This window comes from Lampris incognitus, chromosome 2, assembly GCF_029633865.1.
Source record: "Lampris incognitus isolate fLamInc1 chromosome 2, fLamInc1.hap2, whole genome shotgun sequence".
Taxonomy (NCBI): Eukaryota; Metazoa; Chordata; class Actinopteri; order Lampriformes; family Lampridae; genus Lampris; species Lampris incognitus.
Window position 1 is genome coordinate 121,567,169 of NC_079212.1, and position 18,357 is coordinate 121,585,525.

Here is an 18,357-nt window from a genome sequence, read left to right on the forward strand (position 1 = left end):
TTTCAAATTATGACTTGAAGCTAATTTTTTTTCTCATTATGCTGTGGCTTTGTACTAACCCAAGCTCATTTGACTGGATCAACAACCCCTTAATGTACATCTTATTGTCCGTTATTGTGCAGTTCTTGCTCTTTCTCTTGACTGTACTTTGTTTTGTTTTTTTCCATTCTTTCTTTATTGATGGGGAGTGTGTTGAGAAATTTTATGCGATAATGTCCTTTAAACATAGGCTTAACTTGATCTAGAAACTACATGTATTCACTGTTTTTACCATGCATTCACGATTACAGAGACTAGAAAACGAGCTGCTCCATTAAGGAGAATCCAGCTGGTAAACACACCGGTGCACAGGTACCACCAGTGTAGAGCTCAATGCAGTGAACCATGGAAGAGTTAATTTGGTAGAACAACCTCACAGCCTGAGGACATTTGAAGTAAAACCTGCTTGATTACTCCTTCAGCAAAGCACAGTGACTTTTTCTTTCCTTTTTAGTTCGCCCAAGTTCAGCTCAGAATTCTCCTTTCTTCACATTTCAATTCAAGATCAAAGATGGCCTGAATGCTCAACTTCATGCACGACCTGCTGATCTGTGCACATTGACTATTTTCATTTTTGCAATGAACTTTAGAGGCATTTCTATGCAACTATTTAAAATCCCCTTTCAGTAAGATATGATTGCTGATTAGACAAATACTAAATGAACAATTGAGCAATTTAGTAGCAGTCAATTGTCTTAAACCATGAAGACTTGGACCAAACAAATGTTGTAGCTGTTGAAATTAGTTGATAGAGTTACTGATAAGGGGCGATTTTGTTACAAATCAGTCACTAGTAATGCATCTGTATGTCACTTAAATCCAAAAACCTCGTTTAAGTAATAATGTGTCAATAAAATACTGATGCTGATGTTCTCCCAAGCTAAAATGATAATACCAGAAGCATAAATGATGATAGTACAGTGTAAATGATATTAAAGGTGCAATGTGCAATTCAAACCCCATGCTTTTTTCATAAACTTAAACTCTATGTGAAAGACAAACAGTATCTGCAAAATAGCCTCTCTTCTTCTGCTCTCTCTCTGCTGGGCATGAGCATTACAACCTCAATCAACAACAGGCCATTTTTCAAACACTTGATATGAATTATTTTAATCAAATACTTGCTTTTAAAATACTGTTATTCTGCATTTCACAGACCCTCTGAGAAAATACAATAATTATAGCTACTTTAGGCATTTAAACCTAATTAAGTGACTGGCAATTTGTGCCATCGCCCAGTTTGTATTGATCAGATGTTCTGCAAAATAATGGCTGACTGACTTTTATGTACTTGTCAGCATACTTGTAAACCACATAAAATTTATAATCTGCTGTCAAGAAGCAAATGTATTTTTGATTTGGCGTATTATGCCAGAGGAAATATTCTTGGCAAGTATTTTAACTTATATAAGCCGCTGAAATTCCCTGTTATCAAAGTAGCTGGTAACACTATTATTTTCTCCGGTTAATATGTTATTCCTGATACATGGTGGTGCACCCTGAAACACGGACAACTCTGTGTAGTCGTTTCTATGTGAAAAAAAAGAGGGGGTGAATGACCTTTTTGGCAATGAAAGAATAACGGAGGTTTAGCTTGGTTAGTGTTAACCTGGAGGGGCACCCCTGGGTATATTTAGCTGTCTTGATCTCGGAGGAGAAGGAAAATAATAACGAGAGAGCCCACACCTACATCTGTGTGGGATACTATCTCAACATCCAGATATGTTGGAGGTTTAGCAGAGAGGAAAGAGGCCACCCATAGTGTCCGGCCACACTTTACTTCACCAAATCAGACCAAACACAAAAGATTTTACGAAGCACCGGTTCTGGAGATATCTCATGCAGCCTCCACTTTAGTTCTTTAAAGGGCAGGTCATTCTTTGCAGAATTTCTCAGCACTTTTTTTGTCTGTAGATTTAAAGTCAAAAGTGGCAAAGTGACTGTTGACTACTTTGAGTGTGAAAAGGCTCTGATGCTTATTCTTACGGGCCTCTTGTTGTTTCAGTGCTGTGTTTTCCATGACAGCTCACTAATCTGAATGAGATGTCAAAATGCCCTCAACTATGTTACATAATGTATAGTTGCACTGCAGAGAGGTTTTTGGGGCTAGGGAGACATGTCTATATGAGCTCCTGCCTCATCACTTCTTTTCATTGTTAGCTTTTATCCCAACCCTCCGGCACACTGTCTAATCCACCAAGAAGTAGAACCAACTGATACAAACACAACTTAACACAAATGAATAGGTGGCCTTTCAGTATGAAGTGGACTGTCAAACATCCTCTTTCCTGCAGGCTGCGGATTTGTTATTGAATAGCTGCTGGTGTTAATGTTTAGTTTAGCTGTATCACACTGTGTGCTGCACTTGTGTGCAAATAATTTTCTATCTGAATTTATAGTAAATGACAAAGACAGCAGAGCTAGCAGAGGTATGAATTAATTGTAATGTAAAGTTGTCTATTAGGGCTTTTTACCCTCAATGCTTAGAGGTCTAATCTGTTGGGATGTGCGCCATCTATTAATAGACCTGTGGTAAATCAGTAGCCTACACACCCTTTCCGGTGTTACAGAATTTTCCGACTCCCCTGGAGAATATGACTCCCCTTGACGTGAACAGGTTAGGGTTAGGGTAAGGGGGGGGGTCAGAGTCAAGTCAAGTCAATTTTATTCATATAGCCCAATATCACAAATGACAAATTTGCCTCAAGGGGCTTTACGCAACACAACATCCTGTCCTTAGACCCTCGCATCGGATAAGGAACAACTCCCTAAAAAACAAAACAAAACGAAAACAAACAAAAAAACCTTTAACGGAGAAAAAAATAGGAAGAAACCTCAGGGAGAGCAACAGAGGAGGGCTCTCTCTCCCAAGACGGACAACGTGCAATGGATGTTGTGTTTACACAACTTACAGAATACAAACATTGAAAGAGGATAACAGAATTATAATGGAATTACAAAATATATGAAGAACAACAGACCATCTTTACCCTTGCAGAAGTGCTGAAGGAGGCATGGGAGTTTGACCAGCCAGTCTACATGTGTTTTGTGAACTTGGAGAAGGCTTATGACCGTGTACTCAGGGGCACTCTGTGGAGGATACTGCGGGAGTATGGGGTACCGGGGCAGTTGCTACAAGCCATCTGGTCCTTGTATAACCAAAGTGAGAGCTGTGCATGCATTCTCGGCACAGAGTCAAACACGTTTTCGGTGGGTGTCGGACTCTGCCAAGGTTGTCCCTTTTCTCCAATTCTGTTCGTGATATTCATGAACAGGATCTCAAGGTGCCGTCAAGGTGAGGAGCGCGTCCGTTTTGGGAACCTCAGAATTGCATCTCTGCTCTTCGCAGATGATGTGGTTTTCTTGGCTTCATCAGAACGCGACCTCGAGCCCACACTGGGGTGGTTTGCAGCTGAGTGTGAAATGGCTGGGATTAGAGTCAGCACCTCCAAGTCCAAGGCCATGGTTCTCAACCGGAAAATGTTGGATTGCTCCCTGCGGGTTGGGGATGACTTGTTGCCTCAAGTTCTTCACAAGTGAGGGTAGGATGGAGCGGGAGATTGACAGGCGGATTGGCGCAGCATCAGCAGTAATGCGGACGTTGTACTGGACCGTTGTGGTGAAGAGGGAGCTGAGCCGGAAGGCAAAGCTCTCAATTTACCAATCTTCGTTCCAATCCTCATCTACGGTCATGTGCTTTGGGTAGTGACCGAAAGGGTGAGATCGCAGATACAAGCGGCTGAAATGAGTTTCCTCCATAGGGTGTCTGGACTCAGCCTTACAGATAGGGTGAGGAGCTCGGACATCTGGAGGGAGCTCGGAGTAAAGCCGCTGCTCCTTTGTGTTGAAAGGTGCCAGTTGAGGTGGTTCGGGCATCTGATTAGGATGCCTCCTGGGTGCATTCCTTGGAGGTTTTCCGGGCACATCCAGCTGGGAGGAGACCCCGGGGTAGACCCAGAACTCGCTGGAGGGACTACATGTCCTGTCTGGCCTGGGAACGCCTTGAGATCCCCCAGGAGCTGGAGGGCATTGCTGGGGAGAGGGACTTTTGGAGTGCCCTACTTAGCTTGCTGCTGTGACCTGACCCCAGAGAAGCGGCTGATGATGAGATGAGATGAGATGAAGAATATGATGAGGAGGATGCCAAGCAGTGTCCAGATGCCACCGGAACAGCCTAGGACCCGAGCCACGCGACCAGCATCACTATGTAAAAAAACAACAATAATAATAATAATAATAATAGTAATAATAATCACACATCTTAGTAAGAGAAGGATATAACATTGAAACAGGATAACAAAATTATATGGATTTATAAGATATATAAAAAGAAAATGTGATGAGGGAGATATCAAGCAGCGTCCAGGTGGCGACCACCATCATCACGGAGACATGGAAGGAAGACAGATTGCACGTGCACACAGGGGAGACTCACATCACACCATTCACACACAGAAAACAGAAAGGAGAAGACATCATTCAGAGAGAGAGAGAAAAGATGTGAGGGAAGAGATCAGTTTGCAATAGTCAATAATCTATCCGCTATAATCTCATCGGCAGAACAGTGCTTGGTAAATTAATTGAGACAGAAACCAGTCCGCCATGCAGAGGTAAGGGTTAGCCTAACCTAACCCCAACCCTAGCCCGTTGATGTGAAGAGGAGACAGATTCTGCCGCGGAGTCGGAAAGTTCTACAATACTGGTAGAGAGTGGTGTAACACAGTCTTCTTTCACACTGAAAGAAGTGATGAAAAGACATATCAGACTGAACACAAAGCAGGTTACTCTTGAAAAAGAATTAAGAACACATCCCTGCATAAGAGCTGCTTGTCAAGGTATAGCTGCAAGGATACTATGTTGATATGTTGTGGGGTTGGGGTATCATTTATCCTAAGATAATATGCTGCTGTGTAGAACAACCAGTCTGCTGGTATTCCCACCAGTAGATGGCGATGCCTGCTCACTGTTTCCTTGGCATGCAACATAAGAAAGGGATAGAAGACTGAGTGATAATGTTTGTTTTTTTTTAACTTAGTTTGTTGTAATTTTGAGTATAATTTGATCTGCACTTTTATTCAGCAAATATGAACAATTTGGACATTGCATGGTGATTTGTTCATGGAGACATAATGTGACAGCAAACTGTACATTGGAAAGCTGCAGAATGATTAATTCCTGCTACATACATTGGAATTTGTAAGGTGGAATTGGATGATTTTGCCCTGAGATAATTGCAGAGTATCACAATAAAATGTGTCCAGTAATAAGGAAAGACTATAACATTTAAAATATCAACAAAAAATAAACATAAACATTCTCAGTGCTGGAATTTACAACACATTCCCCCAAGCCAGGGTCAAATGTCTTGTTCTGCTTTGCACTGAATTTCAATGCTTGGATTTTATCAAATCAAGTCTTTTAAAAATAATATACATCAAATGTGGAAAAAAGCGTGCACAACCTGCATATCTGAATGATCTCTTCCAGTATTCTCCCGACAACATTTACAAACTGGGTGGTGAAAAGTGCCCGGATTTGATTTCTAGTGCTGAAAAGGTTTATTCTTTTGTGTTTATTCTTCAGACTTTCATGAATAAGTTATAATTCTCAAAACAATTAGCAATCAAATTAGGGGTTCAAAAAGAAAGAGGCTTCAAGTGAGTAGAGCAGAACACCAACCACCGACCCAGACTTCGTGCACTGACCTTTGTAGCACTTTGCCTTAGAGATAAACTCTTGAAGGTGGTACATAAAGGCAAATTTCAATATCAATAGCCAAGATGACAAATACTTTCGTAAATACAACATTTTAGACAGCTGTCTGCCTAAAAAAACATCCCGCAAAACAACTTGATAGATATGTCAGATATGCCTTCTTGGGTGAATGGTGGAAAGAGGAGGACAGTAAAGATGCTTCAGTATTAGTTTTTGTTACTCTGACACTAATGCAGAGTGAGCTGCTGTTTTACACGGACTTTGAAAATTGGAGATATTTAGCACCATATGAAATTCTCAGTCTCTCTTTCTCTCGCTTCTCTATCTGTTTCTCTTGAGGAGGAAAGTGGAGTGTTTTCACATGGAGCTTGCTGTGATGAAGACATAGATCCTGGCCAGGAATGAGGTGAAAGTCCCTTGCCGAAGCAGTTTCATCTCCACATCTACGAGGAAGTCTTTGGGCTCACGTACATGTCTCTGCAGATACACTGCGCCAGTGAAGCTGTTCAGCTTTCGCGTGCTGAAGTAGCCCTCCTCATTTCCCTTGGTGATGCTGATGACGATGTGGTCACCAGAGTAGGCAGGTGAAGGTCCAATACGGAAGATCTGGGCGGGAATGACGATGTTGGTCTGGAAGCTCAGCTGGTAGTAGGTGATCCTCAAGGGAGAGTTGTGGCAGTCTAAAGAGTTGCTGGGACAGCTGAGCCTCTCGCAGCGTCTGGAACCCGAACCAGATGCCCAAGTTGTCATAGAGAGAGGGGGGTGGGGTGGGGTGGGGTGGTGGAAGAGGAAGAATGAGCAATGAAATCTTTAGGCACGCAATAAAAGAGGCATCTGACTAGGAGTGTTTCAGCTTTTCAATTATTCCCTGTTTGCTGGGTCGCTGTAATTAAATTTCCTTTATTAATCCCCTTGGGGTAATTCATTTACTACAAATTAACCCATCCTAGCTGTGATCTGTGTAGCTAGGAGCAGTGGGCTGCCACCTCCATGCAGTGCCTGGGGACCAACTCTAGTTCTTTTCTCATTGCCTCAGTCAGGGACACAGACAGGAATATTAATCCTAACATGCATGTTTCTCTTGATGGTGGGAGGAAACCTGCGCACCCAGAGAAAACCCACCGCAGACACAGGGAGAACATGCAAACTCCACACAGAAAGGACCTGGGACTGGACAACCTCAGGGTTCGAATCCAGGACCTTCTTGCTGTGAGGTGACAGTGCTAACCACTGGGCCACTGAGCCACCCTAAATCCCATCATTCATAAGAATGATGGGATGTCATTTGAGGCCAAACCAGGTCACACCAATGTTAATTTAATAGGATATTGCTTGATAGGAGTGACATGACCCTTATTGTTGTTTGAACACAAGGACAGAGACATGTCTGAGCTAAATAACCAGGCACCACTGCTCCCCTCAGAAGGGTTCATTTTAATTTACAGGCCAATTTCTATGTGCTATAGATTTACAAGAGTTAAAGGATATATATATATATATATATATATATATATATATATATATATTTATTTATTTATTTTACAATTTGGGTCTCATTTTAGTAGTTTTACCATTGTGCAATTCAATAATGATATTGTTTTGCTCATCAGCTTCATTGTGGAGATTTTGGATATTGGACCACTACTAGACACAGAATTATAACGACGTCTTGCAAGAAATCAGAGCGCAAACGTCAGACATGTTTCAACAAGTACAAGTCAACCTAACTATCTGAACCATGCAAGTGCAAGATAAAGGTTTTTACCAAAAATGTTCCAATATTATCAACAATGGTCCATCACATTGCTGAGCCTTCTTACTTAAGAGTAGATGGCAGTAACCATTGATAAACTACCCAGCCTCTAGAATTAAGATGCCTTAGATAATGGGAAATCATGTACACAGTGTAGCTAAGGCACAACGGTTTTTTGGTTTTTTTGGGGGGGGGTCATTGTTGTTGAAAGGACAGGTTTAAGGCTTGTAGGGGGTCTAGCAGTGGCCCTGTGTCCAACATCTCCAAAATGAATCTGGTGAGTAAAATTATATCATAACTAGTATGCACAAAGACAAAAACTGCAAATTAGATCAAGATTGTAAAAAAAAAAAAAAACTAAACAAAACAAAACAAAACAATCATCCTTCAACAAAACATTTCTGGCACGTTGCAGTGCAAGCACGAGAATGCACAGTATTTCTCATTATGGAAACTCAGGTGGTTTCTGCAGAGCGACCCTGTGATAAATTCCAAGAGCCATTTGCTATCTAGCAGGGGAGTGCTTGACTCGTGCTAATATGGTTCTATGAGGAAGATTGTTCTACCTGGCCCTACCTCACTGCTGTCATGTCTACAGTATTTCATACACAAAAGAACAGCAAGCCACAAAGAGGATAAAAGCTGGAACCAGATTATTATGAGAGTACAGAACAAAAGGCAGCTATGCAATTTGGAGGTAAAACAAGACTTACATATCTGACACCTTCTTGTAATTCGGCGGGCAGTCAAATGAGAGGCACCTAAAGGCTCCTTGGATGTTATAGCAAGTTTGGCCATATGAACAGTTGTGGCTTCCAGTAGTGCACTCATCAATATCTGGAGAAAAAAGATTGACCATGCTCAGCTGTATTAGGCACTTTCATTTAAACATGGATGAAATAATTATAGAAAGTTATTTGTGATTAAGAAGAGAAAACACATACATGCAACAGTATTATTCATTATGAATCAAAATACATAAGGCAAGCCCACAACATATTCAGGCTTTCCTTCATGTATTAGGGGTACAAATGTATTATTCTGTCACAGCCAGTTACACTGAGTAACAACCATGGCACAATGGTCTTGTGGTAAATAGCTCGGCTCACACAGGTAGTTGTCAGAAAAAACAAAGTTCCTACAGGAGTCAAGCTTTGCTTTTTAATTTCCATCACTTATGAATACCAGCTTACAGAAAAAGCACTCATCATGAGCACCAATCTCTATATTCTAATCAATGCAGTTGAATATTGAGTCTAACTGATTTTATTTGGCCACCAATTAATCACCTTTAGTTATAATAGAGTTATAAGTATGGTTTTTCAAAAAATATACTGAAATGTTGCTGTGTTTTCAAAATCCTTCAAAATCGCCTTTAGCTGTCATTCACTGATAACAGTTGTATCAAATATTTAAATCTCAAATATTTGATTAAGAAGATATTTCTTTAATTCAATGAACTGAAAATCCATAGATTGGTAGAGGATTTTACAATAAAATTGTTTTCGGTCATGATGACTAATGCAATGGCCTCATTGGGCCAGTCTGAGTGGGACAATTCATATTCTTGAGGCTTGTCTCTTATCAGTATAATATTTTCATATTTTATTAATGGGTAATAGAAACCCACTCAGTTTTTTTGTTATTATACATTATTATGGATTATGCAAGTGGCTCATCGTTATCAAACTCCAGCATTGCCTTATCACACATCACAGCACAGATCCTCTGAGCTGGACATGCTGAGGGTGTTAGACCATGCCTGTGTGTGTGTGTGTGTGTGTGTGTGTGTGTGTGTGTGTGTGTGTGTGTGTGTGTGTGTGTGTGTGTGTGTGTGTGCGCGTGTGTGCGTGTCTGTCTGTCTGTCTGTCTGTCTGCGGCTAATCTCGCAAACTACTGGACCTATAAGCCTAATATATTTTGTGCACAGTTATGAGTGTATGATGAAGAACCTGTTGTGGCTGCAGTGATTCAAAATGTTCGAAAAACATTTCTTCTCACTACTGCTGCTCCCTCTCCTCATTCATTCCCTAGCCAACGCTGCTCTGTCGCTGCCCAATCTAAATCAACTGTAAGTCAACCATAGATGCGCAATTCATATATATGGTTGACTTAGATTAGGCAAGTGATATGATAAAAATGTATTAAAAGAATTTTTATTATCTAAAAAATGTGAAAGTTATAAAGGAACAATTTCCTCTAGGTTGCAGTCAAAACAGGAACTGTTGCATATTCTTATCAATGCCCAATCTGAGTCAACCATAGATGTAAATCGCACATGCACGAGCATAAATGGTTTATCGAGCTTTATGATATTATGAAAATACAGACAGGGTTAGGGTTAGACCAAAACGGTCATGTACCAAACCTTTTCTTTTTGGAAGGTGCAAGTTCATATTAGACATGGTCGCATTCATGTAAGGGTCTGCCTAGGAGGCTGGACATCCACAGACTGACAGGCAAAATGTTTTTATTAGCTATATTTTTTAGCTTGAGTGCTGCATATTAACAGCCCCCCTTATTTCCCATTCAATTGACTTGGGCTCTACACAAAAGTCTTGTAATGGCAGGAAAAACACTGGTTTTTCTGTGTGTGTGTGTGTGTGTGTGTATATCTGTCCACTGCTAATCTCACATACTGGGCCTGTCAGTCTAATAGTTTTTGTACACAGTTATGACTGTATGATCAAGGACCTTTCACAGTTGTGGTGATTCAAAATTGTAAAACCTGTTTTATGCCCCAATTGAGTGCTCCACTGCTGGTTTTAAACCTAAGTCTGAGCACCAGATAAGGGGAGATTCACATGGTGGGGATCTGCACTCTACTGAGTGCACTCTTCCAGTTTTTTTGTACAATTCTTGAATTTTTTATTTTTTTGCACTGGACATTTAGATACTGGACTTTAACAAAATCTGATGTTGCATTGTCAGCGTTTCATCCACCTGACTCAAACTCCAAATATGTTCAAACCTAATTGGATAATAAAACAGATTCTAATTCTAACCAATTATAACATTTCTTAAATTTATGCTGTTTCATTTTTCATCCAGACTTTAGCCAACTCCTCTGTATACCGAGGCTTATACCTTTTCTTATAAAAATCTATTGTTTTTAACTGCAAAGCAATTAGTGTAGTTTTAAAAATGTCTACTTTGAATGGCAAATCACATGAAGACTCTCTGATGGGAAAATGGTTTTCAAGATATAAACAGATAGATGAAATACTGAATAGTTAATCTATGTTTAAAACTGTGAACTATAAATGTCTGTTTGATGCTTTCTCTCATCAGTGTATTTAAGAGAGCAGCTAACACAAAAATTTCAAAATCATAAACACATTTGTATTCGCTCATTTTAGTGTTTACCTTCAGGGAGGACACTCTAGGGAAAATAATAGAAGCTGTAGCATTCACCATAGGAGCCAAATGCAGACTACGGAGGCAGATAGCAGTCAGTCTGAAGAGGAAGCGAAGTCGTTGTGGCGTATAAGCTGATATAGCTCATAGAAGACCTTTAAATCTTGATTTAACCTTTTTTTTTTTTTATTCAGCAGTAGGGACGTCTCTGAACTGCAGCACTGACATTTCATTTTTGATGGATCTCTGGGATTTGGATTGGTTGAACACCACTGAAATTACTATGCATCACCATGGGAGTCAGTAAACTTTCAATATTTTTTCCTCATGGCTGAGTGTTTAGTGTATTAACCAAAACTCACATCTGTATACAGCATGGGGCTGGGTCTGCAGTCTCAGTTAAAATTAGTTAGCGGACTGTGTTCCTGCACGTGAAACCATTCAAATTAAAGATGAACAAATCACAGGCTTTCAAAGTATATTAGCTCCATGGAAAGATACTACAAAATACTTAATTAAAGTCACTTTATTTTTGCCATTGTACAGGCTGCAATGAATTAGTTCTCTGCATTTAACCCATCTATTGTATAGGAGCAGTGGGCAACTGCAGCGCCCGGGGACCAACTCCAGTTCTTCTTTCCATTGCCTTGGTCAGGGACACAGACAGGAGTATTAACCCTAACATGCATGTCTTTTTGATGGTGGGAGGAAACCGGAGCACCCGGAGGAAACCCACGCAGACATGGGGAGAACATGTAAACTCCACACAGAAAGGACCTGGAACGGCCTGGGGTTCGAACCCCAGGCCGTTCTTGCTGTGGGACCTTCTTGCTGTGAGGCAACAGTGCTAATGACTGGGCCACTGTTTCGCCAAGATGTTTCATCTATTGCAGGTATTCCAATCAGGTATAATTAATCATCACACATTTCAAGTTGGCCCTCACCTTTGCATGTACGTCCATTGGTGGACATGGTGTAGCCATGAAGAGGACATGCACACTGGTAACTGCCAGGAACATTGACACACTGAAAGGCACAAAGATTCCCAATGCTCTGGGAACACTCATCAATATCTGCCAAAAAGACAGACAGTAAGATAAAAACACATACACACAGACCACACACACAGACACAGACACAGACACAGACACAGACACACACACACACACACACACACACACACACACACACACACACAAAAGCATGTCATCAGTCCCATTTGAAAACCTCTGAAGGCCAAATTTATGCTGTTGTGTGACATTTTATTTTGATTATACAGCAAAAAAATAGATTAAAGATCTGGCTGTGCGTGTGTGCGTGTGTGTGTTTGTGTGCGTGCGCTCGACGCACACGTGTGTGTATTGTATGTTGTTTCTGTATGTGTTTGGGGAATTACTAATGGAGATTACCTTATGGCCCATTTTCCAAAGACACAAAATCTATGCCTGATGACAGGACTTATGGTGTTATTGATCTGCGGTCAGTCCTCATGGAAACATTGTATCAGTGCTTCAATCAATAATAAAGACTGTGCGGGCTCTCGGTCTGCAGGGCTGTCCTGTATGCTTTATTAAAGTGGATCGTTTTATTAACAATCTGACTGACTAACTAACTAACATTAACATTGTCAAAACTTTAACCTGTGTAATAGCAGAGGCCTCTATCTCTGTAACCACACGAATCTCTTAGAAGAAGAATTAATCCTGCATGAAACTTACCTGATGTCTTCCCTGTTCTTAACGTTGCTAATATTTCAATAAACAAAACAATGAAATGGACCCATTGCTAGCCTTTGAAGAATACCAGATATTTAGGGTATTAGATTAAAAAAACAAAAAAACTCACCTTCACAGGTGTGTCCATCCTCCTTCAGATAGAAGCCTTGGCGACAGTAGCACTGGTAGGAGCCGTAGACGTTTGCACATTCCTGGCTGCAGGGATTTCGCTCGCATTCATTCACATCTGAGAAAAAAAAGCACATGCACAAAAAACACAAAAACACACAAAGAACATTAATCAGGAATCAGGAACATTTATTTGTCATTTTATTCACTGTACCTTCGCACATGAAATTAAATATAATTTCCCACAGCCCACAGCAGTGCAACACAAAGACAAAAACACATATCCAAACTACAAGAACACATATATCCAAACTAGGAAAAAAAAAAAAACTACAAAAACACATATGTCCAACATATCAAGAAAAAAAAAGAATTCACTCTCCAAGTGAGTGAACACCAGGATGACTGTCAGAACTGCCGGTCTGCATGGGCTAGCAGTTAGCTTAGCCTGCCCCGCTTCGGCATCCTGTCAGACCGCCCTCGATGTTTCTTATTCAGGCGCAGCTCCGGGCAGGGCCGTGGTCCCCGGGCCCACAGGATGCAGCAAATCAAGCTCCCAACTGACCCAGCGCCAGCCCTTCCAGCCATCAAACAAAGACACAAACTTAGACGCAGATGTGAACAAAGACACTGGATTGGCCGGTACTAGGTGAGGCCGCTGCAAATGTAAGTTCACGCCACCATCTTCCTACACCAGTGCTAGGTGAGGTTGCTGCAAATGTGAATTCGCGCCGCCATTAAGAACACCAGAGCTCATATTTCTCAGGCACTTAACAAAATTTGGATGCATGGACACATAAATATGCTTTGTGGCTGTTTATTATTAAACTGGGACCACAGAATTAGAGTAGCCAAAGGTGTTTGATGAGCACTAATAAAAATCGATATATGGAACTCTGTAGAGGCCTCGAAATTGATTCCTTGCAATTTGAATGGAAATCTTCAGCAGTAATTGACAAGAGATGTTGTTCAGGACTTGCTTATGTTGCCTAAATATTGCCAGCGACTAGCCCAGAATGTTATTAGTCATGCCTCTGGTCAGCTTCGCTCTGTAAAGCACAACTGCTTCCTTAACCCAGTGATGACAGACTATACCTAACCCAGGAACCAAGAAACCATTATACATGCACTGTTGGGCATTGCCCATGCCCCAGAGGTGGAGAATAAATTAAATACACACAGAAAACTGTTCTGCTGATAACAGACACCTGGAAATCACTTTTTAATTGTTTTCTATCCACACCATCATCAAAGTCTAACCCAGCCATAAGCAGCAGACTCTTGATGTTGATGTTTGCCCAGGAGCTTATATTTGATTCCTCAGTTCTGAAACGAACACTGCCAAATGTTGCTTTTGAGTTCTGAGCTTGTTGAGGGGAAAACCAAAGTCCAGCCTACCTTCACAGTTCTTGCCATCAAATGCTAGGGAGAAGCCAGCTGTGCAGGAGCACTGGTAGGAGCCTGGGGTGTTTTCACAGGTCTGAGCACACAGCCTTCCAGGGTAGCGCCAGCACTCATTCACATCTGTCAATTGTGAAGAAGGAGCAATTAGAAGACAGATAGATGCCTCTGGGCCACAGAAGCTTAGCTAATTGCTCCTCAACCGCAAAGCGTGTTTTTATTAAACAGACTCATAACATATTCAGTGTGATAGCGAGGAAATTAGGAAGTGTTAGAATCTTTGCAGAGAGAGAGCAAGAAAGAAGATGACTAATTTTCATTCAATGGGGCCTGAAGGCCTCAGACTAGACTGCAATGAACTAGACTAGATGAACATTAGTCTGTTAAATCATTAGCATCACCATGAATAGTCTAGTCATCCTTCACTTTTCTGACAGTATGTTGGTCCGAGTGTTCTCTCTTACCATGTCACCATGCCATTGTGTTTTACATACCAGTGCACACCTGTCGTGTGACATCATACTGGTAGCCTGTCTGACAGTCACAGCGGTAGCTGCCGGGGAGGTTGTGACAAATCTGGCCCGCTCCGCAGCGGTGACTGCCAGTATGACACTCGTCCATGTCTGGAGGGAGAGGGGAGGATAACACACCTCAGCAAAGGCCAACTATCATGCTGAAAGGCTCTAAAATTCTCCAAGAATGGCCCCACTCCCCCGCTGCAATCACCCCCCCCCAATACACACACACACACACACACACACACACACACACACACACACACATTGCGCATTTGCTGTCTCTCTTTTTTTTTTTCTTGGTCACAAGTACAAAAACACCGGGTGGATCGGAAAAAAAAATCAGAAAAAATGAACAATGAAACAAAACTAAAAAAAAATCTTACAACTTTCCAAATCTGGCATATTCCTTGTGTCTGGGTTTGGGTTCTGGAGGATTTGTCTCACCTACACACTTGGCTCCATCAGAGCTGGGGTGATAGCCTGGGTTGCACATGACCATCTTCCTCTGGCAGGTGTAGGAGCCCACAGTGTTGACACAGTTAAAACCTGATCTGCATGGCTCACTCAGACTGCTGCACTCATTTATGTCTACAGAAAGAGAGAAAGTGAGGGAGAGCGATTGAGAGTGAGAGAGAGCGTGAGAGAGAGAAAGAGAGAGAGAAAAAGGCAGATGTATATATAACACTTACTGACTAATCTATTTCACTGTTAACTATGTCCATTTTCCTCTATAGTTTTGCCAAAATAGTTATAAAACATGTTCTCATGGTAGTGATAGTGCTGTTGTTAGGTGTGTTTTTCACACAGGCCACAGATAATGAGCACATTTGACACTGTCCATGTTAGAGAGAGCAATTACTTGAAATCTCTTACCAATGCAGTTGCCATGGGAGTCCTGTGTAAACCCGGTGAGACAGTTTTGCTTGGGTTTACACAGGAAAGAGCCTTCTGTGTTCTCACACTCGAAGCCGATGCCACAGTTACCACTGCGGACCACACACTCATCAATGTCTGTAAAAGCAAAATAGTTTTGCATTTATGGGATGTATATATATATATATATATATATATATATATATATATACACACATAAACATGGATACAGGAAAAAAAGATGTTAATACATTGCAGTACAGGCCTGTTTCGTGCATCTCGCACTCATCAGCTGCTAATGTGTTTCAACAAAGAATCATACAGTTTGCATTGCCCAGCGTCACGCCCCTAATTTCGGTTGGCCAATCAGATGGGGAAACGTTCAAACTATGACAACCAATGGGGTAGGTACTTATGATGCACAGCAACCAATGGAGGGGTAGAAAACATTACAACCAATGGGACTGGGGTTTGTTTTGAAAAGCATTTAGGGGCCAGGGTACTGCTGAAATGGCGTATATTAAAAATATAACAAGGCAAATATATGTTCTTCCACAAATATAACAAGTGGAAGAACACCGACAAGTATTGAAATGGTTTAATGACATAGATGACAAGAGCAGACATACGCTCATATGCTTTGAGAATTGTGAGTTTTACTCCTCCATAACTAAAGAGCTACTAAACAAAGCTATTGAATCTGCCTCAACATACACCAAAATATCCGACCAAGACAGAGACATAATAGCCCATGTTAAAGAGTCAGTCTTATACCACAAGGGAATCCCATGGCAAAAGCAAGTTATATAATTATTTAAAACCTTGTTATATTTTTAATGTACGCCATTCCAACAGTGCCCTGGCCCCTAAATGCTTTTCAAAACAAACCCCAGTCCCATTGGTTGTAATGTTTTCTACCCCTCCATTGGTTGCTGTGCATCATAAGTACCTATCCCATTGGTTGTTATAGTTTGAATGTTTCCCCATCTGATTGGCCAACCGAAATTAGGGGCGGGATGCTGGGCAACACAAACTGTATGATTCTTGGTTGAAACATATTAGCAGCTGATGAGTGCAAGACGCACAAAACAGACCTGTACCGCAAAGTATTAAAACTTTTTTTTCCTGTATCCGTGTTGATATTCCACTCCTCATTAGCTGAGCACTCACAACACAATTGAAGGTTTCAGAAAAAAACAGTAACGTATATATATATATATATATATATATACACTACCGTTCAAAAGTTTGGGATCACCCAAACAATTTTGTGTTTTCCATGAAAAGTCACACTTATTCACCACCATATGTTGTGAAATGAATAGAAAATAGAGTCAAGACATTGACAAGGTTAGAAATAATGATTTGTATTTGAAATAAGATTTTTTTTACATCAAACTTTGCTTTCGTCAAAGAATCCTCCATTTGCAGCAATTACAGCATTGCAGACCTTTGGCATTCTAGCTGTTAATTTGTTGAGGTAATCTGGAGAAATTGCACCCCACGCTTCCAGAAGCAGCTCCCACAAGTTGGATTGGTTGGATGGGCACTTCTTTGAGCAGATTGAGTTTCTGGAGCATCACATTTGTGGGGTCAATTAAACGCTCAAAATGGCCAGAAAAAGAGAACTTTCATCTGAAACTCGACAGTCTATTCTTGTTCTTAGAAATGAAGGCTATTCCATGCGAGAAATTGCTAAGAAATTGAAGATTTCCTACACCGGTGTGTACTACTCCCTTCAGAGGACAGCACAAACAGGCTCTAACCAGAGTAGAAAAAGAAGTGGGAGGCCGCGTTGCACAACTGAGCAAGAAGATAAGTACATTAGAGTCTCTAGTTTGAGAAACAGACGCCTCACAGGTCCCCAACTGGCATCTTCATTAAATAGTACCTGTTAGAGCCTGTTTGTGCTGTCCTCTGAAGGGAGTAGTACACACCGGTGTAGGAAATCTTCAATTTCTTAGCAATTTCTCGCATGGAATAGCCTTCATTTCTAAGAACAAGAATAGACTGTCGAGTTTCAGATGAAAGTTCTCTTTTTCTGGCCATTTTGAGCGTTTAATTGACCCCACAAATGTGATGCTCCAGAAACTCAATCTGCTCAAAGAAGTGCCCATCCAACCAATCCAACTTGTGGGAGCTGCTTCTGGAAGCGTGGGGTGCAATTTCTCCAGATTACCTCAACAAATTAACAGCTAGAATGCCACAGGTCTGCAATGCTGTAATTGCTGCAAATGGAGGATTCTTTGACGAAAGCAAAGTTTGATGTAAAAAAAATCTTATTTCAAATACAAATCATTATTTCTAACCTTGTCAATGTCTTGACTCTATTTTCTATTCATTTCACAACATATGGTGGTGAATAAGTGTGACTTTTCATGGAAAACACGAAATTGTTTGGGTGATCCCAAACTTTTGAACGGTAGTGTATACACTACCGTTCAAAAGTTTGGGATCACATTGAAATGTCCATATTTTTGAAGGAAAAGCACTGTACTTTTCAATGAAGATAACTTTAAACTAGTCTTAACTTTAAAGAAATACACTCTATACATTGCTAATGTGGTAAATGACTATTCTAGCTGCAAATGTCTGGTTTTTGGTGCAATATCTACATAGGTGTATAGAGGCCCATTTCAAGCAACTATCACTCCAGTGTTCTAATGGTACAATGTGTTTGCTCATTGGCTCAGAAGGCTAATTGATGATTAGAAAACCCTTGTGCAATCATGTTCACACATCTGAAAACAGTTTAGCTCGTTACAGAAGCTACAAAACTGACCTTCCTTTGAGCAGATTGAGTTTCTGGAGCATCACATTTGTGGGGTCAATTAAACGCTCAAAATGGCCAGAAAAA

The 18,357-nt window shown here is 40.9% G+C and overlaps 1 protein-coding gene across 1 annotated transcript in view; it reads right to left on the reverse strand.

Annotated features, from left to right (window-relative positions):
* Positions 1 to 5,063: 5,063 nt before the first annotated feature.
* The window catches only part of fbln2 (fibulin 2), a 101,369-nt gene continuing 88,075 nt past the window's right edge, over positions 5,064 to 18,357 (reverse strand). The window contains exons 10-17 of the mRNA XM_056273383.1: positions 15,501 to 15,638; positions 15,072 to 15,215; positions 14,604 to 14,732; positions 14,107 to 14,232; positions 12,710 to 12,826; positions 11,809 to 11,937; positions 8,221 to 8,344; positions 5,064 to 6,472 (exon numbers count right to left, since the gene is read on the reverse strand). Of these exons, the coding sequence (XP_056129358.1) occupies positions 6,112 to 6,472; positions 8,221 to 8,344; positions 11,809 to 11,937; positions 12,710 to 12,826; positions 14,107 to 14,232; positions 14,604 to 14,732; positions 15,072 to 15,215; positions 15,501 to 15,638 (1,268 nt within the window). The 3' untranslated portion in view covers positions 5,064 to 6,111. The remainder of the gene's footprint in view (positions 6,473 to 8,220; positions 8,345 to 11,808; positions 11,938 to 12,709; positions 12,827 to 14,106; positions 14,233 to 14,603; positions 14,733 to 15,071; positions 15,216 to 15,500; positions 15,639 to 18,357) is intronic.